This window comes from Vigna angularis, chromosome 10 (genome assembly GCF_016808095.1).
Source record: "Vigna angularis cultivar LongXiaoDou No.4 chromosome 10, ASM1680809v1, whole genome shotgun sequence".
In the NCBI taxonomy this organism is placed as follows: Eukaryota; Viridiplantae; Streptophyta; class Magnoliopsida; order Fabales; family Fabaceae; genus Vigna; species Vigna angularis.
This window is the reverse complement of record NC_068979.1, coordinates 3,281,153-3,306,925: the sequence shown is the minus strand read 5'-3', so window position 1 is coordinate 3,306,925 and position 25,773 is coordinate 3,281,153. Positions and strand designations below refer to the sequence as shown.

The following is a 25,773-nucleotide window of genomic DNA, read 5'->3' as shown; positions in this document are numbered from 1 at the left end:
ATTGCCATTTGGTTCTCTTCTTCCGCGAACGTCTACAGTTAAGTTAAACATATTTTCAAAATTTAGCATTTTTAACCTTCTGGAAAAAAGAAAGTATTTTGGAAAAGTGGGAGCCTTCTCTGTCTCTTATTCTTAGATAATTTTGAAGTTAAAAGTGAAAATATCTCCGTTTTATTTATTTTAATATTTAACCTTAAAATATATTTTAAAAAGAAAGAGAGGGGGAACGCCCTGCCTCTCGACTGACATGTAATTTACTGTAGGCGATTATATTTTTAGTATAAATCAGCTTGGCGATCGATTTCGTTAGTTTTAAAAATCCGGACGATTTTAGAGCCATCAAATAACCGATTCCAAATACATGTAAAAGTTTATTTTCAATTGATATTTGCTAACCTTTGTTTCACAATGACTTTTATATTTAATATAAAATATTTTCTTTACAAAGTAAATCACGTTTAATTAAAGATGAATATCATAACACACACGCACAGTGTGAGACCCGGTAATCGTATATTCCACCCAACTCGACAAGAGTAGCAGCTATAGGGCGAATTAATGGCGGGAGCTACTCCGTCCTGTGTTTTCTGTGCAATTGCCGCCAAATCCACCCCTGACAATACTCTTCTTCATTCCGTTCGTCTCTCACTCTTTCTCTCTCTCTCTCTCTCTCTCTCTCTCTCTCTCTCTCTCTCTCTCTCTCTCTCTCTCTCTCTCTCTTCAATCTTTAGTCTGTGTTTCCTTTCTGATTCAGTTCGTTATCTGAAATCACAGGACGATAAGGTTGTCGCATTTCAGGACATTAATCCTTCCGCTTTCAGGTACACATAACGCGTCCATATTTTAATTTCCAATCTTAATTAGTGGAAAGAACAATTTCGATTTGCCAATTTCACAATTAACTAATTTTTCAAATATTTATCTTTTTTTGACATTTAATTGTGGTGACATTTTTGAACCTGACAACTTTTAGGCATTACTTAGTAGTTCCTGTGGCGCACATTCCTACTGTTAAAGATCTTCAGAGAAAACCTGATGACCATTCTTTGGGTAAAGAAACTCATGCCTGGGGCCCAGTTCAGATTTTTAAATTTATGTATGTATGTGTTCAATTTTTCATATTCGAATTTCGTGACTGGCTATTTTATTCAGTGAATCACATGTTAGAGGTAGGAAAAACGTTATTACTAAGAGATGCGCCTCAGTCCCAGCAGTACAGGTATTTTGTTGTTTACAATTTACAAAGAATTTGGGTGCGTTTGTTATTTTCTGATGTGTTATTAGATTGATCCACGATGGTGATTTTATTTGCAAGTCCTCCCCCTAATTGCACTTTGATTATAATATTTCATCTCTATAAGGCTATCATTTGCTTGCATTCTGATTGGATTATACCCTTTTAACACGAATTGTATTCAGTTAGTTTTTATCAAGAAGAAATGTTTATATTTGTCAAAATTACTGGCACAACTCAAGTGGCTTCACTTTTTTGTGCTGCAATAAAATACTGATTTTTTTATCTTTGCGCATGAATCATGGTAACCGGTGAGTTGTAGATATATTTTTGTAGGTGAATCAACATTTGAGGGGTAATACTTTGTGTTTGTGGGAAATGGTGTCTTGTGTGATAACTATGTAGAGAATTTGAGTCGAAAAATAAAGGGTCAGTCATTTAGGTTGAGTGCTCATATCGTTTAATTTGACTTTACCTTCATCGAATGGGTCAATCATCCTACGATTTGTTTTAACAAGATTTTTAGCTTTGAACTATTGAGATTTGTTTTGCTACTAATAAATTCTTAAAAAGTTGGGTTTGTCTAATTCAATCATACAGAAGCTTATATACTAATCGACGACCTTTAATATAAACAAACTGTTAACTTCTTGAACAAGGATTGAATCTTAGGCCCATATAAATAGTAATAGAATACAGGGAGCTACTGCAATTGTTTAAAACAGTATGTTGATTTGATCTGAAGTTAATTGTTGTACTTGAACAAATATCGCAATGTGATTCTTTATGTCTCGTTTTTTGGGCAGATTTGGCTTTCATCAGCCTCCACTGAACTCTGTTAACCACCTACACCTGCATTGTTTGGCGCTACCATATACGCCCAGGTACCTATTAATCTTTATGGTTACGGCGTGTTTAAGCTTGTCATGTATGCTGCATGTGGATACTTAAACTTGCTACTTCATGAGCTTTAAGCAGATGGCGATCAATAAAATACTTATCTTTTGGACCACTTGGCTTCATTGAAGCGGAGAAGTTTCTGGAAAAGATAAAGCCATCGTCCACATTTCAATGAAAAGTATAAGGCTCTGTTTGATTTCCAGTTACTCCAAGGTTTAATTCTTTCTGATTGAAGATCTAGGAGGGTCCATTAATTCACTGCCAAATAGTTTGCACTTCAAACAAATTGATTGTAGGTAACTTAAAATTACTGCTTATATTATGTGTCTTTTTCATTTTTCCAGAAAGATGCAATAGATAGATTGGATCTCATTCAAACTTACCTGTGATAGATTTTATGACAAGCAAAGTTTGTAGCTATCCTTCTGGATCTGTTGATCGTGATGCCTGATATGATATATTGACCTTCTTATGGTAAGAATAATGATGGCAACTAATTACTATACATTGAGACACTGTCCCTACTGACAGATTTTTAGCATAGCTGTCTGACGCCTTTGTTGGAACTTCAGGATATTGTTGTGGTGAGTTTAGTAATTGTCATAATACGCATAGGCAAATTTCTTTGGCTTTCTATAAGCGCCTGGGATGGAAGACTAAAGAGCGAAAGACACATCTTGGTCCTTTATTTACCAGCAGTTCTTTATTCTTTTGATACGACCAAGAAGTGCTGTATCCACGAGTTGGGTTTTAAGTTTGGGATTCAGAATCTAATGGAATTTAATTATTGGGTTTTATCTCCAGTATGGCTTACGATATTATGCACGATATTTCCACAATTTGAGAAGAAAAACTAGGAGCTAGATTCTGTCAATTTTTTGTAAAAATTGTAAAATCTCGAATCACTTAAAAGTGTAAGCAATGTTTAGTGGAAAAAACGTATATACCGAGGTCTAAATGCCGGGTTGTGAGGGATTGAGTAAAAAGACGAAGAGTTCCCAGTTTCCATGCCAGACAACCACAGCAGAAGAAAAGGTTCACCAATAACTCCTCTATGAAGCATTAAAATGCCTGGTCAACTATGTTATTTATTTTTGTTAAAACATTTTTTACAAGCTATCCCTTTTTTTTTTTCCTTTAAAACATTATTCTAAAAACACAGTTAAGTAATTCTTAAAAACGTTAGTGATCGATCACTTTACCCAAAAAAAAAATGAGTATAAAATTTGACGCATGTCTGTTCTATCTTGTGTCTACACAGCTTTTACGTTTAATCGTCTAATCATAACTACATTTATCTCGTTTTCTGTACTTTTACGCTAACACGGCAACATGGATATTTGAAAATACAAATATTGAAACTTGTTTAGCGTAAATAAAAAAAATATGGACGGATTGAGCATGCAAAAACTGTTTAACCATATCCAAAAATATATAGTAAAAAAATAATGTTTAAAAGCCTAAAGCTGGGAAGCATATTTCAGATAACATAACAGAAAAATAATGGACATGGTAGTGAAACTGTGAAAGGCTTCAATACTTGGTATGATCCTTGCAGAATTGCATATATTGAATGTTTTTCCAGAACATTCACGTACATATTTTGAACACCAATGACTAATGAGACAAACTTCTGTGCCAAAATCTCTTCTGTTGCTCCCAACGTCAACAAGTAGAACCAGTATACTAGCTTTTGTATTCACAAGACGACATCAAATAATCAATTTATCCATCATGAATTCCAAAATAAGGGGGTATGCCAACAGCTGTAAAATAGAAATTGTAGAAAACTTTAAAAAAAGTGAAATTATTTAATTCTGCAGTTGAGAAGAATCAAGAATAGAGATAATCCACACCACCAAGAAACTTTAGCTAAAGCATGTAATTAGTGCATAGTATGTTTTTTTTTTCTGCTAATGAATGAATGAAACCAGCAATGCAAAAGGATTTGACCCATATATTTAATTTCAGTATTGGTTAAAAAGCTACCATATATTATGTACAGATGAGTTGGATTTTCTGGGATTGGCCTACAAAATAATGAATTCTTATAGCTTCTTCCAACTTGTCTATATACTCACCAACATCGACGAATTCTTTGTGCTTCTTTTTTTGTCGTTGCCTATGAAAGCATTATAATTTATAATGTCTATACAGTCCTCATTTCCTTCTTAATGCAACTTCTTTCTGGGGATCGGTCTACCATCCATTAGGTAGAACATCAATATTTGATAGAAGCAGCCAATCTTATGTTACTTTGTTGACCCTATTCATGATCACAGAATAAAGATGATTGGTGCTTTTCCTTAATGTGTCTAACCACAAAGAATGCAAGTTATATATTTATGTGTCACCCAAACTTCGGTGGAACCAAAACATGAGGAATTTCAGCGAAGGAAAACTGCATTTTTTTGGCTTGTTTGGAGACAAATAATTGGTGAGACCGACCCAAATAGTTATCATCCACTAATGACATGAAAGCGACTTCAGAAGGTTGAACAACAAGTTATATAATTGCATCTCATCGTTATCTCTAACTATGCTCGTTAGTTATATAATTAATATGTTTTCTGAAAGCTGAGTTTGTGAATTCAAACTTATATTTTTGGTTAACTATTTTATTTTACCATTTTCCTTGTCCTGGGGTTCGTTCTGACAAACAGGACTTTACGTTAAATACGATTTTAAAGTAATTATTATATGATTAAATAATAGTTACACGATAATATATAATTAGGTGATAGTGAAAGAGTGTTGAAAGGTTTAGAGAAAGGAGAAGAATGAAAGAGATGAAGATAAGTTTTTCTTTAGAAAATTATGAGTTGAGTAAAAATGAAAAAAAATATTATAGTATTTAATAAAAAATAGGATTTACAAACATTGAATTTTGAGGTTTCATGTTTAATACGTTATGTTTTTTTTATATGGATAACTCATTTCATAAGAGGTAAAGGGAAGTCAATTGAAAAAATAAATAGTATGCAAAATTATTGAACATAATCTGTTAGATTATTATTTATTACATATAAATTCAAATATGAGTTTAAAATTCTATATTAAATAAAATGAGAATAACTAAATGATATATATAAAAAAAAAAAACACATATATCGAGTCTTTAAGTTTTTTATTAAAAAAATGGCGTCATATCTTTTATACCAACTAAGCATTTAAATGTTATATATGAAATTTTATCACAAAAATTTGTAGATAGATAAAGGTATAAAATTACATATGATCATTAATACCGTAAAATAAATATTACGTGCTTAACTTATTACAATTTTTTTTATCATATAGAGTTTTATATATACTAGCATTTTATTAATATTAATAATATTTCTCATTTACATTATATTTATATTTTAAATTCTTTTATCTTTTTATCATTTTAGATGTGCGCTAAATAGTATATAAACGTCATCTTTTGGTACCCGTTTAAAATTTATAAATTATTTTATATTTATGGATTTCTTTCACCGATACCAATAATTACTTTTGATTTTTTAACATTATAAATAAAATTATTTCAAAATATTTTTTTAAATATAAATGCAAATGTAATCTTTATATCAGTATATAATCTAAATAAAACCGCATCATAAACTATTAATGCAAATAAAAATTATTTGAAAAAATCAAAATAAGTTATAGTACAAGTAAAACTAAGCTTAAATAATTCTAATTCTCTCAATCTAAATAATAAAATTATAAAATCAGACTTTAAATAATTGTTTTATTGTTAATATTTTTCTAATAATTGTATTTTGATAACTTCGTTCTAAATAAATATGTAAATAAAAATTACTAACATTCAATATATAAATATTATAATAATCATACTCTCTATCAATATCAAAGTTATATATAATTATTTTTTTTATTAAAATTAGCCATTTGATCTGTTTTTCCAAGTATGTAAGCAGATTTTGTTATCATGCTAACAGAGAATAATGTCCACCCATCATTTTCATTATAGCCTAACAAAAATTAAAAAAAGTAGTCAAAGAGAAAGTAATTTTGACTAAGTAGTGTACATTATTAGGTTAATATTTTGTATCTAAATAATTGATCGAAATTGACTTTGGCAGATTCTTTTAATCTCTGACATAATTTGGTTTCAGTCTTAATCAATTCAATGATCAACATCTCTGTTTTCTAATATAATATTTTGTAAAACAATTCCAACACATTATTTTCTCTTAAAAAAATTCCAAGATACGCAATTGAGGTATTCCAATCAACCCTTTTTTTTTAGTTTTAACTTTATCAAGGTTGTGTTTTTCTAAGAATAGTACATCAATATATTTTATCAAATGAATTTATTGATACTATCTTAATAATAGAACGTTGTGATTGCTTATGGGAATAAAGTACATTTTTAACAGCAAATGTTTAAAAAACAAGTTTAAAAGTGAATATTTTCATCATTGACCCTTTATTAGAGAGTTTGTTTAAGTATGTTGAAAAGTTTTTATATATATATATATATAGCTTAGGAATTTAAATGAAGCACAATTTATATATATCTTACTTTTATAATCATTTAAACACACTTTGTGAATAAAATTATGGCAAAATCATTTAATTTCAAAATAAATAATCTTTTAAATATAATAGTTTATTATAATAAAAGGATATTTAAAAACAAAACATATTTTTAAAAAATATTTAATTTTTTTATGATCATTAAAAAATACTTTATAATTTAATATTCAAAAATAATACTATAAAAAAATTGATATTACTAATTGTAAGAATTCACCATTAATATTTAAAATTTATCATTAACCAAAGTTATCAACGATATATTGACGACTAAAAATTGGTCTAAAAATCTTTGTTCGTAAGTTTTATTGACAAAATTATAATTTTGTTGATAATTATTAACGAAAAAAATATGTCGATAAATGTGACAATTTAGTTCATTTATTTCCTCTTTCTTATTTGTCTTCCTTCTGTCTTTTCATTTCTTTTCTTTTAATATATTATCTACTCTTATATTCTTTTATCGATATTGTCGTTGTCGTGTTGTCATTCCACAATCACTGTCATTTTTATTTGTTACTCTCTTTCTTTTCTTTTTCCAGCTTCTTCTCCCACTCTTCCTTTATCTTCTCCTTAATCTTATCTTTCTTTTCTTTTTCCTTTTTTTTCTATACTCGTTTACTTAATTTATAATATATTTCTTATTGATTTTTAGCAGAAAATTGACAACTTTTTAGTAATGAAAAAGTTATCAATAATAAAAGTTTTAAAATATCAACAAATTTAATAAATGAATTTTAAAATATATAATTACTAATTGACAAATTCACGGATAATTAAAATTTATAATACCAATCGATTTATTGATGATTTTTACTAAAATATATAAATCTATTAGTAAAATCACTCAATAATATAAAATTTAAAATATATTATCCAATCTAATGATTCACTATTTAACAAATATGTATTTATATTAAAATAATTTAATATAAAAAACCCCAACCATATTTCAAGTCCATCCATTTTGAAATATTGAAAAATTACTCTAATTTGAAAGTTGTTATTCTATGAACATTTATAAAACTTACATGACTTTTTCAATTTAACAGAATAATTCTATTATTTTTAGTTCATCAGAAATAAAGAAGACTGCAAGTTTTATCCATCTTAGAATGTTAGTCGCAGTTCTAACTTTAACTTACAAGTAATTTTAAATATAGTACTAATCATTAATTTAAACAGTTATAAGTAGAAAAAATAATCCAAAATCAGGTTGACGTTGATTTCTTCAAAGTTTTGCATTCAATAATTAACATTGACGTTGATTTCTTTTGGGTCTTTTCTTTGTTTCTTGGTCGTGCCTTCTGTCTTTATCTGTTTTAACAATAAATTCGTTGAAAATAAAAGAGTATGTGAAGAAAAATTCTTAACGTAACATTGATTTAAAATACCAACCGATGACGAGAAAGGTAAAAGGTCGTTATATGATTTGCATGTGAATTTTAAAGTTATCGGCTGTCTTAGTCTAAAAAATTCACAAGAAATTATCTTATAAATATGAAAAAATGTAAAAAAAAAAGTATCCTACATATTTTAAATCTAAAAAAAAATTATCCATGTTGTTTATAAATTTCTATAGATAAAAAAGTGACACTAAAATAAATGAATCTTGTAAAATATTTTTATTTAACTTTTTTTTTGGAGATAAATTTTACATAACATTTCAAATACACTATTGACGAATTATAAATTTATAAATATTATGCATTCTAAAACTAATAATGGGCAATAATAATAATAATAGTATATTATTTTGATAATATGAATGGTGAAATTTAATGATGTAAAAATGTGATTTTGGAATTTAAGATTTGATAGGAAAGCTAAGCTTAAGGATGAGGAGGACTAGGTAGAGTATTATTAGGAAGGGGTCCAATCCCATTAATATGTTGGAAAAAGATTGATGCCCACTTCATAATACTTAACACCCAAAAAAGGTAAGAAGAAACAAGACGAGACACAGGAATTCTGTAACAGATCATAATTTTATCACAATATTTCTACAGACAAACAACTATAAAAAAAACAAAACAAATTAAACAAGTTTTTGTTCAGACACGAATGTAGCTGCTGTCTTTACCCAGCCCTCGCCAATTAACAGAGAAAGGTAAAACAGCAAAAGCCGCAGAACAAATGAAGCTCCTCTTATCATATACTTTGCTTAATCTTAAGCTAACAAATCCCAATTATTGTTCCAAATCCAACTTCAGCGCCGTCTCCAATTCCAAAGTTGCTGAATTTTCTAATGAGTAAAGTCTTCTTTACTTGAATATTGAGTAATCATCAATAGACAATAACACCTTCCTCGTATACCACCACCACCAACAGCTTACTATAATACACTCTCTCCTTCTGCAACTATTCAAAACCTGTCTCTCACTCAAACCATGCCTCCTCTGTTTTTCCTCTGTTTCATGCTCTGCATTTCCCACACACACCAAATCATTATATTACCCTTAACAAACTCAATTTCGAAAACCCAATTCAACAGTACCCATCACCTTCTCAAAGCTACCTCCTCTCGCTCAGCCTCGCGCTTCCACCGCCACCGCCAAACCCAGAACTCAATCTCTCTCCCGCTTTCTTCAGGAAGCGACTACACCCTTTCCTTCAATTTAGCTTCAAACCCTTCTCAATCCATAACCCTTTACATGGACACGGGCAGCGACCTCGTCTGGTTCCCATGCACTCCCTTCCAGTGCATTCTCTGCGAAGGCAAATTCAACGCTACAACACCCCTCAACGTCACGCGCTCCCACCGTGTCTCCTGCCAATCCCCTGCATGCTCCGCAGCACACTCCTCTATGTCCTCCAATGACCTCTGCGCAATCGCACGTTGTCCTCTCGACAGTATCGAAACCTCTGATTGCTCTTCTGCCACGTGTCCACCTTTCTACTACGCTTACGGCGACGGAAGCTTCATCGCGCGCCTCTACCGCGATTCTCTATCCATGTCCTCTCTTTTCCTTAAAAACTTCACCTTCGGTTGCGCCCACTCCGCACTCGCCGAACCCACCGGCGTTGCAGGTTTCGGTCGGGGCTTGTTGTCACTCCCTGCGCAACTTGCTACCATCTCTCCAAACCTCGGTAACCGTTTTTCTTACTGTCTGGTTTCTCACTCTTTCGATCAACAACGAGTTCGCAAACCGAGTCCACTCATTCTCGGCCGCTACGACGATTCCGCAGAGGGTAGTGAGTTTGTTTACACGTCCATGCTTCGGAACCCGAAGCATCCTTATTTCTACTGCGTCGGAATCGCCGGAATCTCCGTCGGGAAGAGGACTATTCCGGCGCCGGAGATGCTGCGAAGGGTGAACCGCAGAGGGGACGGCGGCGTGGTTGTTGACAGCGGAACCACGTTCACAATGCTGCCTGCGAGTTTGTATAACTCGGTGGTGAGTGAGTTTGACCGGCGAGTGGGGCGAGTTCTGAAACGCGCGAGTAAGGTGGAGGAGAAAACGGGCCTCGGGCCGTGTTATTTTTTGGAAGGGTTGGTGGAGGTGCCTACGGTGACGTGGCACTTTGTGGGGAATGATTCAAATGTGGTGCTGCCTAGGGGAAACTATTTTTATGAGTTTTTAGACGGTGGTGATGGGGTTAGGAGGAAGGTGGGGTGCTTGATGTTGATGAACGGTGGCGATGACAGTGAGTTGAGCGGTGGACCTGGAGCCACACTTGGGAACTATCAGCAGCAAGGGTTTGAGGTGGTGTATGACTTGGAAAACCAGCGCGTGGGTTTCGCTAAGAGGCAATGCGCTTCGCTTTGGGATAGTCTCAACCGTCACAAAAACTAGTTTTACTGTGTTATGTTCAGCACAGGATTACTCCTTTCTACAAGTGGGTTGGGTCCGATTGTAAATAAAAAATAAGGTGGTGGGTTCGGGTTCAGGCTCCCTTCTCCAAGTGTATGATATGGAAACTAAGAAGTGAAGTACATATGCTGACGAGTTTTTTTTTTAATGATTTTTTAATAATGATTTTTTTGTTTGAAACTGTGTTCTATATATTACAGATTCTTTTGTGGTGGGGCTTCCTGGAATTCGATCTAAACAAATATGTTTGCTGTGTTTTATTAAAACATCACGAGTATTTAATGTTCTATTTGGTTTATTTTGCTAAATATTTTGGAGGGAAACTATGTGTAGCATAAAGTTTTAACACTATTTTAGGAAAGTGTTACTCAAGCAAATGAATATTATTTAACACTATTTTAGGCTACACGTGAACAGTATTTATTATTTAAAACTTTCTTTTAATTTTTTATTTATCAAAATGTAAGTAACTAATTCGTGTCATATAATATTAACGATCAAGTGATAATTTTAACTTTTAAAGTAAAAAACAAAGAACTTTTTTTTTACGGAAACCAAAAACTAACTTGTTTTATATAGATGAAAAATGTATTTAAATCTTAAATATAATGCATAAAATGTGTAATTATAGTTCATGTTTTAAAAAAGATTACTGTCTAACTTTAACTACAAAATAATAGAAATGTAATCTTAAAGCAAGAGAAGAATAAGAATAAAATATTGTATTGGAGTTGGTGGAGGAAGAACGATACATATATACATGCATGGACATCTGAAGTTAGAAGTAATGCAGTTTTGTTGTCAGAACTCAACACAGGCGCACGTGTGGTTCTAGACAACATTGGATCCACCTCATTCATACTCCAACACTGAACAATGTTGTTTATTAACCAATTTGGACCACGTAAAAGAAAGTGGAGAATACAAATTTTAAAAAGATAAAAAAATAATGATAGAAAACTCGTATGAATGCATATTTATTAATATAACTTAATTAGAATGTTTTGATTGCTTAATTTTCTTAATATATATTTATAAAATAAAATTATTCTATCTAAGCATTATAATTAAGAATTCGAAAATTTAACCATACATTACAAATTTTAAAAAATATTAATTTATATTTAATTTAGGAATATAATTATAAATACTTTTAAAATAACAACAATCTAGTTAGCTGTACTATTTACTCATTTTAGTAAATTTTTTTTATGTATTTAACACATTTTAAATAATAAAAAATAACATGTCACATATAATGAATAAAAATTAAATACTTTGAATGTTTTTTTTTTCTGTTTAATGTCTCCTTGGGCTATTAATTTCTTTTACTCGTATGAATTTTGACTTATAACTCTAAAAATATGAAATGAAAAAATTACTATCGAGTAATTTTTTTAACGTCGTAGTACTTGCAAAAATATTATCATTTTGTAATGAAATTTGTTATTACCAAACGATTTTTTTTTTGTGAGAGTCTAAAATTTATCCTAAAATTATATTTTCAGAATGGATAGGTGAGAGATTCCACAATGAATTGAACATATTTTTTTGAAAGATTATTATAAAAAACAATTCTAAACTATTGAGTTACTTCGTAATGGTAAATCGCATCATATGACATTCTAGAATGATTTTCTAAAAGGAGATAAATTTTGTGAGAATGTGACACAAGGTGCATAAGGAAACTTGGGGTGCTGAAAGAAGGTGCCAAAGAAAAAAACTATAGGATGCTTTCTAATTGGGCTACGAGCCCAAATATGGCAAAACTGTTAATTGGGCCGTGTGTCTGAGAAGCCCAAAGGGAAATGTCAGTGTTAAAAGCAGCTTCAAAATTTGAGAGATAAAGTAGCTTCAAGGAACTCAAGAAATTTCTTACAAAAAAGAAATTCACGAATAATTTTAGTCACCACAAAAATATTAACGTCAAACATTAATCGATTATTGAGGTGGAAATGATAAATGTCCAAAGTTTCAATTTTTTTTTTAAAAAAATAGGGTTGATGAATAAAATATCAGTGGCAGCGATTCATTGCTTTCGAAAGCAGTCATATAAAAGAACTAAAAAAAGTCATAAATTTATAAAATATTAATTTATAAATATTTTCGTCACTGTGGAATTAGTAAAAATATTTTTTTATCTCATTAATTTCTGATGGAAATATTAATAGTAGTCACGTAAAGGTTAAGGTATACTCCGATGTAGTTTAAAAAATGAGATACCGAACTTGGTTGGTTTGTTTTGGCGGTTCCTTGGAACACACATAATTCGAATACCATTCTTCCCCAGCGTGTGCTTCTTCCTACGTCAATTGTCACTCTTTTCCTCTCAGAAAAACACCCTTTTCCCTCTTCCTATTCATTCTTCATCCCAATTGAATTCCTTCTTGTGAGTATTCTTCTCTGTTGTTTTTCTTTAATGTTAGTTACATCACATCAACCTCTTTCTACTGTTTTACAATTCCTTCCTTCTGTTAGTTACATTTTCCCCCCATCTGATTCTAATTCTCATGTAGAATTCAACCCTTGTTCAATGAACTTTTTGGGTCGTGCATCCTAGCACACGGTTCGTATAAAATAATGATTCATTTTGAGCATCGTAGGCCACCCACAAGTAGTGGTAAAGTTTTTACGGTTAAAAGAAATGGCCATCGATTACGGTTTTCAATCGTGAGAGGTATAAGGTTTTAAACATGGGTTTTGATTCTTTAATTCCGATTTGGTTGCAAAAGAATTACAGTGAGAAATTAAATCATTTCTGGCATGAAAACAATTTAATTTGAAGGCATGCAATTGCAGGCTATCGGATGTATTGAACATATTTTGTATTTTGTATATATGAATGCACTTTTTCAGTAGCGTTGTGTTGTTTACAAATGAGAAGTCCGAAGGCAGAGTCCGACGACAGGGACGTGACCATAGCAAGAGGTGAAGATGAATTGCGTCCTGGTTTTCAGGGATTGAAGTTTGACAGTGGAAGTGGTAGTGGTAAGAAAAAAAAAAGTATTCACCCTCCGATTGAAACGCATTGGGATCTGCATTCATCAACGTCAGGGAAAAAGTCTAATTCGTCACCTATCAAGTCACTCTTGTCATTGTCATTCCCGTTCATGAAATTTAGGAGGAGTAAAAGCCTTGTAATGATTCTAGAAGGAGCTCGTGATCCCAAGGATAAACAGATTGTCGAGTCTTTTCGCGAAATGCTTTTACAAGAATCTCTCTTGCCACCTAAGCACGATGATTATCACACTCTTCTGAGGTATATATACACATAAACATGTATCTCTTGATTGCTGTTCTATGACAAGTTTAGTTAATTTCAGAGTTAGCTTTCTAACTCCACAGCTTTTCAATGACGCAAGGTTTCTGCGCATGAGGGATTTCGACATGTCAAAATCCAAAGAAATGTTCCAAAATTATCTCAATTGGCGCAAGGAATTTCGAGTAGACCAGCTTCCAAAGGTGAACGAACAACTTTAAACTTGAAGGTTATATTATATATGCGGGGTTCACATATTAGTACATAACCAGGAATTCACAGCTTTAAATGTTAATTATTTAAAATGAAATTGCTCAATTAACATTATATGCGGGTTTCACATATTGGCACATTATCAGGAATTCAATTTCACGGAGTACAATGAAGTGAAGAACTGCTATCCTCATGGATACCACGCAGTTGATAGATATGGAAGACCTTTGTATATTGAGAGAATTGGGATGGTAGACCTTAACAAACTGGGCCAAGTTACCACATTTGAAAGGTTTATCAAACACCATGTGTTAGAGCAAGAGAAAACTCTCAAACTAAGATACCCTGCATGTTCTCTAGCGGCTAAAAGGCACATAGCATCCACTACAAGTATCTTGGATGTCAACGGAGTAGTAAGCACATTTTTCTGAACATTTTTTTTTTCTTTTTAACTCAACTTGCTGGCCATGGGAGAGAGGACTTGCTAAGTTTACAGTGAGGAAAATAGCCTTTTCAAAAACTATACAAAATGTAACCTTGTTATGATCTATTTGGGTTCACTTCACTTTCTAGTAGTACATATGCATATCTATATTATAAGGTATCTAAATACTGATACAATTATTTGTCTGTATTGTATTCTTATATTCCAGGGAATGTCTAATTTCTCAAAGCCCGCAAGGTACCTCTTCATGGAAATTCAGAAGATCGATAGCTGTTACTATCCTGAGGTAATTTTTTAGATTATAGGTCTCACATGCTATGATTTGGATATGCTTGTGATAAATGTGTGACACTGGAGGTCACTTCTGATGATAAGATTTGTTTTCAAGTTGTGACAGTGATTCAACATAACAGGACATGATTATAATCTATACTTGTTGTAATTTCTGGTACATTCATGGTGCAATTTATCATTAACAAAAAAACAAAATATATATATATATATATATATATAATATATATATATATAATATATATATAATATATATATATATATATATATATATGTACATATACATATACATGTTTATGCTAAAAGTGACTTTAAAATTAACTTAATTTTATAAACCAGTTAGTAAGATGAGGTTTAATATCATTTAATTATATCGAATCATATACATTACGTAAGATTAAACATTAATGAGTGATCTACTCGATAGCCTGTAAAACACAACAAACATTAAATTTTACTAAAATAAACTCTCATACCATGTTAAGAAATATTTTAAATATTATTTAATCTTACGAACTGACTTATAAAATGAGATTTATATGTACTAGAAATCATCATGTTTTTTAGTTAACGTGAGACTTCTAAATTACTTCTAAATCTTACGAACTCTATTTTTGGTTAAAAATGCAACTAGCTGAGTTTTTTGATTTATGTCTTTGGGAAGAGTTTAGCGTTGATGAGTTGTCATGGATTAATTGAACATGAACTATAGTTAATTGAATTGTAGTGTAATAAACTAAAAACTAATTAACTGAACTGTACTGTAGTATAATTGAACCAGAAAATAGTTCAGTTTAGTTATTTTGAACTATTTTTTAGTTCAGTGCAATTTTTCTGAACTAATTTATAGTTAACTATAAATTTTTACAGTGCAGTGCAGTGCAGTACAGTGTACTTTGCCCACCCCTACTTCTAATGTATATAGAGAGAAAAAGAGAAAGGAAACAACAAAATAGAGTTGTAAACCTCAGCTAGTTGCATTTTTAACCATGCGAGATGGAGAAGATATGCTTAAATGTTGTTTTTATAAGATCAGTGCGTAGTTAACTAGTGTTATTAATAAGCAATTTATTCTTGCAGACTCTAAATAAGCTATTTATTATTAATGCCGGATCTGGGTTTAGGATGCTGTGGAAAGCAGTAAAGACATTTCTAGATGAACGCACAGTAGCAAAAATTCAGGTATTATCAATAATTGAAACTATATATATTAGTTCATGATCAAATGCCATGAATTTGCACATATTATTGTTTTCTGGCCTCTATCCATATTGAACATGAAAGATTGCTGCTACAGGTGTTGGGCTCTAATTATCTCAGCGTACTGCTTGAGGCTATCGAGCCGAGGTAATGTGACTTCTGCATGATTAATACACTTGTAGATCGTTAAAAATACATTTATAATTAAAGAGATTAACAAATTCGCTTATCACAAGTAAGGATGAAAGGCCTGATTAAATAAACAAGGGAAAATTGAACGACAGGCAGAAAAGTTCTTAAATTTACCTAAACTGTTATATTTTGGAGGAACAATTATTTTATTTAACTAATACCTAAGACGTACCTGATTATATTCACAGGTAGCAACTTGTACCTTGCTGATGAATTACTGCTATTAACAAGTAAATGTTTTTGTGAGATTCTGCATATAATGAAGTTCATAGATTTGATTGTCTGATTTGCAGTAATTTGCCAACTTTTCTGGGTGGTAACTGCACATGTTCCGATTATGGAGGTTGTCTGATGAGTGATCGAGGGCCCTGGAAAAATCCAGAAGTGTTGGAAATGATTCAGGTTTGACAGTATTGTGAATGAGAATACTACTCTTGTTTTTTTAGCTGTGAATTTGTGATCTAGAAATAGTTGAGAGGGGCATGTTGATCTCATTGGCTATTATACATATGCAGGCTGTTAACTTGAGAGAAGAGATCGATGGTAAATGCGAGGATGTTGAGGTGGCTACAGAAGATTCCTCGATGCCTAAAAAGGTGAGGTAGTATTAATTGTTCTACCAATGATATGAACTTTGTTGCTAAAGATAATGAGATATGCAGGTTGAGATGCAGACCAAAGATGGCGATAACACTTTGAGTCTGCTTGAGGAGACAGCGTGCGCGGGGTCAGACTCTGCATGTACTTGTAGGTTAGCAATGCAAAAAATTGATTGTCTTGAAGCTACTCTTGGAGACATACAGAATGTGAGTTTTCATATTTTTAATGATTCCACGTTAAGGTTAAACCAAGGTAATAGGATGTTTTTTATGATACTTGTAATGTCAGCAGAAAATCAAGACGCTGGAAGATGCACTTCAAAAGACCATTGTGGTGAGATTCAAAAACTTTGATGAATTCCTCTAGCAATGGGAAACGGCCTTGTATTTTTACCTTTACTTTTCTGTTTCAGCCATCGAAAGAACAAGCACAGCATTCCGATCAACCAGCTGTATAAAAGTGGGTAGTTTCAGCACTGTTGCAGCAGTATGCTGTTGCAGTGAGTCTATTGATTTTTTCCCAATTCTCATTATTGTAATATATTGAAGTTTACAAGATCTGCTTTGCTAATATCCTAACATGCTCGTGGCAAAAAATTCTACCAATACTTGTCGTATAGAAAGGAAAAATAAAATAATCTTACACAGTAATACTATTGAGATGATATTGGTAAGTATCAGAAATTGTAGAAAAGAAAAGAATGACAGAATCGGAAGGAAAGAGGGTTTATTCGATTTACTTTGTTAGTATACAGTTACTAGTTAGGTGTATAAAATAAGTTTCATTAAGAGAAACGAAATAAACTTTATACTTTCTCGTTATTGATATAAATAATGGGAGTGGAAACAGACAATAGAAATTCAGACAAAACGTGAAAACGTAGAAATCGTTGATGTTGATGGTAGGTAGAGAAAATAAAGATAATTGGAGAAAAACAAAATGAAAATAAAGATAAATAATATATTTTATTTTATTAAAAATAAATAAGAAATAAACAGAAAATTCTTGTCATGAATGTTATTTGATTTTAAGGAAATTTTTTACTATAATTGTTATTAATATTTTATTTTAAATAATTACTATTTTTATTTATTTTAAATTCAAAATTTTTTTTTATTCTTTTTTACTTTATCTTGATTAAGATATAATATAGTCAGGTAGTATTGGGAGAACTGGATCTCTGTAATTTTTATTTTTAAACCCTGTTTTTTTATTATTAATAGAATAATCAGGTAGTATTAATTATTATTAATACATCCTCATGTTTTTTTTTGTTAAAGAGTGAGACTTGTTTACCAAGTTTGATACTTTGAGACAGTTTTAAGATTAATAAGTGTTGGGTATATATATTTAAAGTTCTCGACTTCCTCAGTATATATATTTTGGGAAAATCAATTATTTCTCATAAACTATCGTCAATTTTTTTACGAATTAAATCATGTGCATAGTTGATTAAGAATATTTTGTTTTTGTGTTTAAATGATGTTTAAAAAACATTAATGTTCTTGGTACAGACAAAATAAATAAAGACTTACAGTAGAGGAAAAAAAGGGTAAGAAATGAATGATGAGATGAGTTGCAAGATTAAAAAAAAATAATGAAAAAGGAACTTATTTAATTATTAATAATTCTAAAATAAGTAATTTTGTTTAATATATTTGTTCATTAAAATTACTTTATTATTTATTATTATAATAGATAAAAAAAAAGGTTATTAAAGGCTATAGCACTGTAAACGAGATGTTTCCACAGTATAATTAATACACAACATGGTCAATCACACTTTCCAAAACTTTCAGCACATTTAAGAAGAAAATTTTACTTTTTTCCCATTCTTTTTACTCTTTTCAGAATGGATTGAAAATGACAAAAACAAAAAGAAAGTAAAAATATTTAAATTAGAATAAAAAGTGAAAAATAATAAAAATGGGTAGAGAATTTAGATTAAAATTAGCTAACACGAAAGAAAAAATTAATTAAACAATACAATGAATTGTAAATTTACTTTTGTTTTATTTTACTAAGTATGTAAAAATCAAGATTGAAAGTTGTTTGATTACAAAATAATTAGCTTGTAAAATTAAAAATTATTTAATTTTTGAATATATTTAAAAAATCAATTACAAATCATGTCTAAATTTCTTTCACATACTAGATTAAAAAAGTTTAAGTGTAATAAAATAGTCTATTACATATTAAAGACATTCTATTGTTATACACATGGGATAATATGCATTAATAGTTTAAAAAATAATATAATGTTTAAGTATTTAGACATGTGATCACAGTTTCAAAAATCAACTTTGATTTGAGTACTGTTATGTATTTTTTTTCAAAGAAATATATTTTAAAAGATTATAATTTGATAGCTTATACGAAGATCCACAAATAAAATTAACAAAGGTGAAGATTTCCTCTATGGAAAATTGGACAAGTAGGTTGAGAGAGAGAGATGTGGTCAAACCATTATGTTAGTAGTTAATTACATCTCTCAAGGGTATTTCGAATGCAATTTCCAATGTGGTTAAAATAAATTTTACAATTAAAGCATAAAAATTACTTCAAAGTAAAATCACATGTAGAATAAATAAGAGACTCTTGGATGCATAAGCAGACACATTTTCTTCATATTACATCTTTTTCAAAGTTGTTAAAACACCAAAGTTATAGTTTTATTCAATTTATTTTAAAAAATTTCAAATAACTTGCGGCTATGTGAAAGTTAAAAACTGAATAAAGACAAGTATCAAAACATCAACTTCCTTCTCATTTCATCTCATCACAAACTATACAATTAAGTTAAATTAAATTAATAACCATTGGCTCAATTATTTTAAATGAAATGATTTATTAAAATAATATATATTTAGAAAAATGAAAATACTACAAAATTTAATTAATTTTTAAAATATAAAATTATAATTACATGATAAGATATTCTTTTACAAACAACATACATTTTATGATATAAGGGAATTTATGTAATTATATATATTTGTTTCAATTTATATTTAACACTTAATTTTATCAAATATATTTTTATTTAGTTAGAAATTTATGAGCTAACAACAAAACTAGTAATTAACCCATAGGGTAATGATTTTTTTTTGTGAATAAAAAAGTTAATTGAATTAATTGCTTTTGTTGAATTATGGTTTTGTCTTTTATGTTAAAATGTAGAAGGAGTAATTATTAAAGTATTAATTAGGAGGGAGGCGCATTAAAATGACCACGTTCTCGACCACAGAGAAAATAGAAAAGAAAAGGAAGTTGAATGAGAATCCCTCCTCTCTGTTGTAATTGTAATTGCAATTGAATTCCCATTTGGGTTTCAATTCTCTTTCTTTTCCTTTCCTTTTCTTCCATCTTCTCGATCTCTCCGATCCACATTCTCTACGCACCAGATCCGTTCAATCCATTCAGTCTCCTCAATCGCATTCCGAGATGAGCACCGGCGACCTTCTCAGCATCGAACCTCTTGAACTGAAGTTCATATGTGCGTTCTCTCTCTCTCTCTCTCTCTCTCTCTCTCCCTTTCTTCTATTCTTCTAGGGTTTCATTTTCATTCCCTTCTTTCAGTTGAGCTCAAGAAGCAGATCTCGTGTTCTCTTCAATTGTCAAATAAGACCGATAGCTATGTAGCATTCAAGGTAACCAACCTTTCATTTCAACTCTCTCTCTCTTCAATTTTTAGGAACAACTTTCTTATGGTCATTATGATTTTGACAAATCTTTTCTCCCCAGCCTCTTGCTCGATTTGCATGTTTAATTTTGTTATTCTGATTCCGCTCGCAGGTGAAAACGACCAATCCAAAGAAATACTGTGTTCGTCCAAACACTGGAATTGTCTTGCCACGATCTACATGCGATGTTATCGGTACCTATCGGGATACAATACTATCCATATCTAATTTCATTTTTTAATTTTTGACTGTTAATCGTGTTTTTGTCACATTTTTGTTTTATTTTAGTTACCATGCAAGCGCAAAAGGAAGCTCCGGCTGACATGCAATGCAAGGATAAGTTTCTTCTTCAAAGCGTAAGAGTAGAGGATGGAATCGCCGCAAAGGATATCACTGCAGAAATGGTATAATGCGTCATGCTATTGCTACCCGTTGCAATTTTCTTTGATTCTTTTTTTTAACTGTTTATCGGGTGAAATGACTGAGACTCCTGCCATTGGGATTTTTGTAGTTCAACAAGGAAGCGGGGCACGTGGTTGAGGAGTGCAAATTGAGAGTGTTGTATGTCTCTCCGCCTCAACCTCCGTCTCCAGTCCCGGAAGGTTCCGAGGAAGGATCATCACCTAGAGGTTCTGTTTCCGACAATGGAAATATCAGTGGTGCTGACTCCGCTGCAGTGAGTTCTTAACTTGTGGTTTAGTTGAAACTTTTTTTTTCTTAACAGAAGATTTAAGATATTAACTGGAACCTTTTTCTCTTTGGGCTTGTTAGGTAACAAGAGCATTTGCTGAACGACATGATGGTCCAGAAAAGTCTGTAGAGGTAAATCTAACTGATATATTTTTGGAGTTTATACGCTGTTACTGAACCCGCGTTTTGGTCTGAGGACAGTGGCCGTGTTAATTAACCGACGCTAATAGTCGTGATTCAGTATTGATACTTACCAGGAAAAAATACAAATGAGAACTGATCTTTCTTGCTTGAACATGCGTCACTTTTTCAATTTACATTTTTTTTGCAGTCAGTATGCTGCAAATGAAAACTGAACTTCTGAACATGTCACTTGCTTAGTTTGCATCATTTAGCAACTTTGGATATTTGAACGATGTCATTCACTGTGTGCCAAACTGGTGTGCAAATTTACAATTGAATACTTAAGATAGAGTCTTACTCGCATTCTTGGGTGTAATATTGATTGGAAGGAAATTTCCTAACTTGGTGCTTATTAGAAAGTGGATTTTAAGTCTCACTTAACCTCATAAAACTTGTATGGAAGATGTGGACTCTTGGATTTAGGAGGGACTCAATAGTAGGTGACATGAGATTCAACACCTTGCTAGGATAGATTCTAAATGACTTTTATACCATCTTAAAGTAGTGTCTTCAAATTTAACTCAACTTCACAAAATTGACTTTTAAATTGAGATTTACACTCATATATATATATATATATATATATATATATATATATATATATATTAATTTGACTTTGTTTTTAGTTGATGTAGGCTCTTTGGCATACCCTCTTATGCTGAGGACTATACATCTTAGGCAAGGGACTAGAGGGGAACTCGACAGTGGGTAATACAAGGTCCAATGCCTTGTTAAGATGGATTTTGAGTGACTTTGATATCATCTTAAGAAAGTGAAATTTAATTTTAATTCGACCTTATAAAGCTAGCTTATAAGGTGATGTTTGTATCCACTAATATATTATAATTTGATATTATTTTTAATTGATGTGGGCTCTTCAACTATGTCCAAGTAAAATTAGTAGTTTAAGCAAGAGTAATCATTAAAGATAATGGTTTTAAAGGTGGGGACTTCTTGCTCTATCATTTTTAATCCCTTGTTTGGCTGCTAACAGACAGAAGGGAGAGGATGGAAATAGTGTGTTGTTTTGTGGGGGTAGAAATAGAGTGGAGATACTTGAAATAAAGGTGGGATCCAATATTCACTTTCACTGTATTTCCTACGTATTTTCTACTTCTCTTAGAAAAGTACTTCTAATTTCCTGTTTATTTCTCACTTATTTTCATTCACCTTTTCTATGTCCATTTATCATGTTTCTTTCACACTACTTTGGAAGGCATTCACCAGTTTTGTTGTAGAATTCTCTAAATTGGTCATATATTTGCAAAACAGGGCATCTAATTAAATACATATGATCATATAAGTATTAGAGCATATCATTTGTATAAAACGGTGGCTTGAGGAAGTATCTTTGTTGCGTAGTGAGGTCCTTGGTGTGATTTTAGAGTCATTTCAAATAACTTTTGTAGGTTGTTTCTGCTTCAAACTCTAAGGGGGCGTTTGTTTAACAGAACCTTTTATTATGAAAATAAGTTGGTAGAGTAGGAATAAAGAAGAAACAAGTAGTAATTAAAGGTCTTTGTCTAAAGAGAAATAAAGGAAAAAAACAGGAGAGGGTTCAGGAAATAAGTGGAAATAGATGAAAAGAAGTACGACAGATCTACCAACTTTTAAAATTATTTCTTCACAAATCTTCACCCCACCAAACGCCTTTTATTATTTCCATTCCTCCCCTTCTCTCAACCAAACAGGCTAAGTTCATATTTTCAGGATCAGCATCTCTTGTATGACCTATCAATCATGAATTAACAGGACGAAAAACAATTTCTTTTTTAATTCCAGGTTGTAATGGTTTTAAAAGCTTGTAACTACTGTTTTGCTTTTTTATTTTTTATTTTTTATGTTTGGGAACTTTATTTTGATTGTAGTCAGCTTATTTTGCAGGCAAAAGCTCTTATCTCAAGGCTGACTGAAGAAAAGAATAATGCTATCCAACAAAATAACAAGCTTCGTCAGGAACTGGTGAGGATTTACAAAATATGTTCTGATAGATAACTTGTGTCTCTCCATCTGACTGACCTGTATTTCTCCTTTTCTCCTGATTGGAGAGGGGAATACCAAAGAGTATTGTTACCCCTCTTTAAGTTGGTAGTACGGTTCTAAAACCGAAAGGAAAGCACCATAAATTAGAAAGAGAATTGTGAAAAGTTTGTTGAAGGTTTGATCACTGGTTCACAACCGAGTCTGGTGGATGTGCTGATTTTCTTTGGAAGGAATTGCTTCTTTCCGTTTCTTAACATGATAAAATGAACTCTTGTATAATCTAATTGGATAAGGTGGTTCTGTTTTTGGCTTATTTTCGCCCCCTGTCCTTGGGCTTTTGCTTAGTAAAATGAAGTTTGCATTATGTTAATTTGCCTTAAATATTATGGTGGAATAATTTGCCTTAAATATTATATTAATTTATCGTTATCTGACTTATCATCACATAACCAAGCTGACTTTTTATTTGAAAACCTGATTTGAACTGAAAAGTAGAAAAGATGTGTCATGAAAAATGGCTTGATGCCTTTCACTATTGTATTCCCACTATAAATAATGCTAGAAATATTTACAATAATTATTACTCAATTACAAAATATCCTATAATGTGAAATTAGGGACAAGAGATCAATCTATGAATACCTAGTGTATTCTTAGGAAATCATATCAAAATATTTTAGAAGACAAATTAATTCCTGATTGACAAGATGGTATGGGATTAGATGGGGAACATGGAAGTGTCTAATATTTTATGTCTACTAAATTTAGGAGGGTCTTCACTTGAATATAGAGGCCCATGTTAGGTACGTAACAGCCCATGATCTTTTATTTTCTTCCTAAAAATGCATATTATGTCGAATCAATATTTTCCTGTTCTTAATTTTCTGTATTGTTCGTGACTGTTAATTGCGTGGAATTGGGAGACTGAGGAACAGAGATTTCGATCATTAGCATTTTGAGCTTTTGTTTTACGGAAAATATTGTTCAATTTGTGCACTTGTGCTTTGGTTAGATCTGTTAGGAACACATTTTTCGTGTAAAATGCTTTCTCACCTATTTATGTCGAGTTTCAAAGTTGACACAAGTCAAACATGTTTAGTCATGCATACGATGATAATTTTTTTATGATATAGACAAGTATATGATGACAGACAAATTGGTATGATCTATTTGTATTAAAGCAAATAAGCAAGTGTCTTTTAACCAACCAAACTTAGTATATATCACGTTTGAACTGTGGGGGAACACTTAATTGATGATCTTATTACCTGCAGGACATGCTGAGACGGGAAAGCAACAAAAGTCGTGGGGGTGTCTCGATGGTCATTGTCATATTAATTGGCTTACTTGGCATAATTATGGGGTATCTCATGAAGAAGACCTAAGTCTTTCTGAGATTCAATCCTTCACCATATGTTTGATCTTAGTTTTCCTGTTGTTCCTGGCTATTCAAGAAATGAAGACGAAGGGCAAAACAGATTAAATCCAGTAGGTGTTGGTGTTTTTTTGGGGGTCGACAACAATATGGACATAGAAACATTAGTTGAAAGCGTGGGTCAATGATTTCTTTTAAGAGCAGATTTCTGTGAACTGACTCATGCTTTTGGTAACATGCATTCTTTTTAAGTCAAAGGAAAAATTTGTTGTTTTATGTGGTTCATTCAGTGACGGTCTGGAAATGTCAAACAATGGCCACTAGTAGCATGCATATTATGATTATCGGATATTTTGTTTATTTTTCATGAGAATAATATCACTTTGTAGTTGTTAGATTTCTGAAAGCTGGATAAAAGGCTCATTGTTTGGCCTGGGTCATCAGTTTCGTAGTTTTTTCTTTCAAATGGTTTTTGAGAATATGTTTTGAAAGTATTTTTTGCATCTTGATACACAATAAAGAATTTCAATACTGTCAAACCTTTAATCCAATCATGTAATTGAAAGTTGACAAATACTAGCTACTGTTTATCTAAATGGGTTAAATTATTGGTCTAAAATGAGATAAATTTTGGAATTTAACCGAACTCATATTTTATTTGAAAATGTACTTAAAAGAAGTTAAATGTGTTTAGTTTATAAACTTTGAATTGAAATTGAAATTGGTTTTTATTGAAAACGTTAATATATTTTTATCTTTTGAAAATGAATATATATAATTTTTTTTTAATTTAAATATATTAAATTTTTGACTTATCAAACGTGTTTCATGTTACTATTTATCTTGTTTATATTTTTAAATGTTTGACACGTAAAGATTTGGCTTTAAGACTAAAAAGCATATTTAATTTTAATTTAATAAAAATGTTTGATTATTATACTTCACTAAAGGGATCTATTTTATCTACATTCCACTGAATCTGAAAAACAATTCAAAATAAAGTTAGGTATACAGTAGGTCGGATCCAGGTAATATTAATTGGATCGAGTAAACGGATAATATTAAATAAATAATTAAATAAAATGAATAATTATAATTGGATATAGATGTGAATTAAATTTTTAATAATTTAATTCAATTCAAATGTAATTATATATTTGTA

The 25,773-nt window shown here is 31.2% G+C and overlaps 4 protein-coding genes across 10 annotated transcripts; all 4 read left to right on the top strand.

Annotated features, from left to right (window-relative positions):
• The first annotated feature begins 201 nt into the window (after positions 1 to 201).
• On the top strand, positions 202 to 2,937 carry LOC108335357 (bifunctional adenosine 5'-phosphosulfate phosphorylase/adenylylsulfatase HINT4). Of its 5 annotated transcripts, none has more exons than XR_008245662.1 (8): positions 215 to 636; positions 775 to 821; positions 974 to 1,050; positions 1,153 to 1,219; positions 2,041 to 2,118; positions 2,213 to 2,347; positions 2,479 to 2,608; positions 2,707 to 2,937. XR_008245662.1 is itself a non-coding variant. In XM_017571362.2 (6 exons), exons 1-6 carry the CDS (start codon positions 559 to 561, stop codon positions 2,307 to 2,309), a joined length of 444 nt encoding a protein of 147 aa, XP_017426851.1. In that variant the 5' UTR covers positions 218 to 558; the 3' UTR covers positions 2,310 to 2,937. The 5 variants fall into 5 exon arrangements, 1 of the variants encoding a protein (XP_017426851.1); XR_008245663.1 differs by having other exon boundaries at positions 218 to 636; positions 2,213 to 2,426; positions 2,527 to 2,608; XR_001832730.2 differs by having other exon boundaries at positions 218 to 636; positions 2,213 to 2,430; positions 2,527 to 2,608.
• A 6,066-nt stretch (positions 2,938 to 9,003) lies between these two features.
• Positions 9,004 to 10,677, top strand: LOC108335079 (probable aspartyl protease At4g16563). Its single transcript, XM_017571018.2, has one exon. The coding sequence runs from the start codon at positions 9,073 to 9,075 to the stop codon at positions 10,477 to 10,479; it is 1,407 nt and encodes a 468-aa protein (XP_017426507.1). The 5' UTR covers positions 9,004 to 9,072; the 3' UTR covers positions 10,480 to 10,677.
• Positions 10,678 to 12,752: 2,075 nt separating this feature from the next.
• On the top strand, positions 12,753 to 17,302 carry LOC108335501 (phosphatidylinositol/phosphatidylcholine transfer protein SFH11). Of its 2 annotated transcripts, none has more exons than XM_017571524.2 (12): positions 12,753 to 12,886; positions 13,354 to 13,756; positions 13,860 to 13,959; positions 14,116 to 14,382; positions 14,623 to 14,700; positions 15,786 to 15,887; positions 16,003 to 16,052; positions 16,391 to 16,499; positions 16,613 to 16,693; positions 16,760 to 16,903; positions 16,989 to 17,030; positions 17,110 to 17,302. In XM_017571524.2, exons 2-12 carry the CDS (start codon positions 13,374 to 13,376, stop codon positions 17,152 to 17,154), a joined length of 1,401 nt encoding a protein of 466 aa, XP_017427013.1. In that variant the 5' UTR covers positions 12,753 to 12,886; positions 13,354 to 13,373; the 3' UTR covers positions 17,155 to 17,302. The 2 variants fall into 2 exon arrangements, with proteins under 2 accessions (XP_017427013.1, XP_017427012.1); XM_017571523.2 differs by lacking the exon at positions 12,753 to 12,886 and adding an exon at positions 12,921 to 13,174.
• Positions 17,303 to 19,923: 2,621 nt separating this feature from the next.
• On the top strand, positions 19,924 to 25,017 carry LOC108336037 (vesicle-associated protein 1-2). 2 transcript variants are annotated; one of them, XM_052869282.1, is made up of 9 exons: positions 19,924 to 20,193; positions 20,277 to 20,347; positions 20,493 to 20,574; positions 20,669 to 20,784; positions 20,892 to 21,056; positions 21,152 to 21,202; positions 23,138 to 23,215; positions 24,005 to 24,039; positions 24,511 to 25,017. In XM_052869282.1, the coding sequence occupies exons 1-9, from the start codon at positions 20,142 to 20,144 to the stop codon at positions 24,518 to 24,520; spliced, it is 660 nt and encodes a 219-aa protein (XP_052725242.1). In that variant the 5' UTR covers positions 19,924 to 20,141; the 3' UTR covers positions 24,521 to 25,017. The 2 variants fall into 2 exon arrangements, with proteins under 2 accessions (XP_052725242.1, XP_017427819.1); XM_017572330.2 differs by lacking the exon at positions 24,005 to 24,039 and having other exon boundaries at positions 19,927 to 20,193.
• Positions 25,018 to 25,773: the final 756 nt, after the last annotated feature.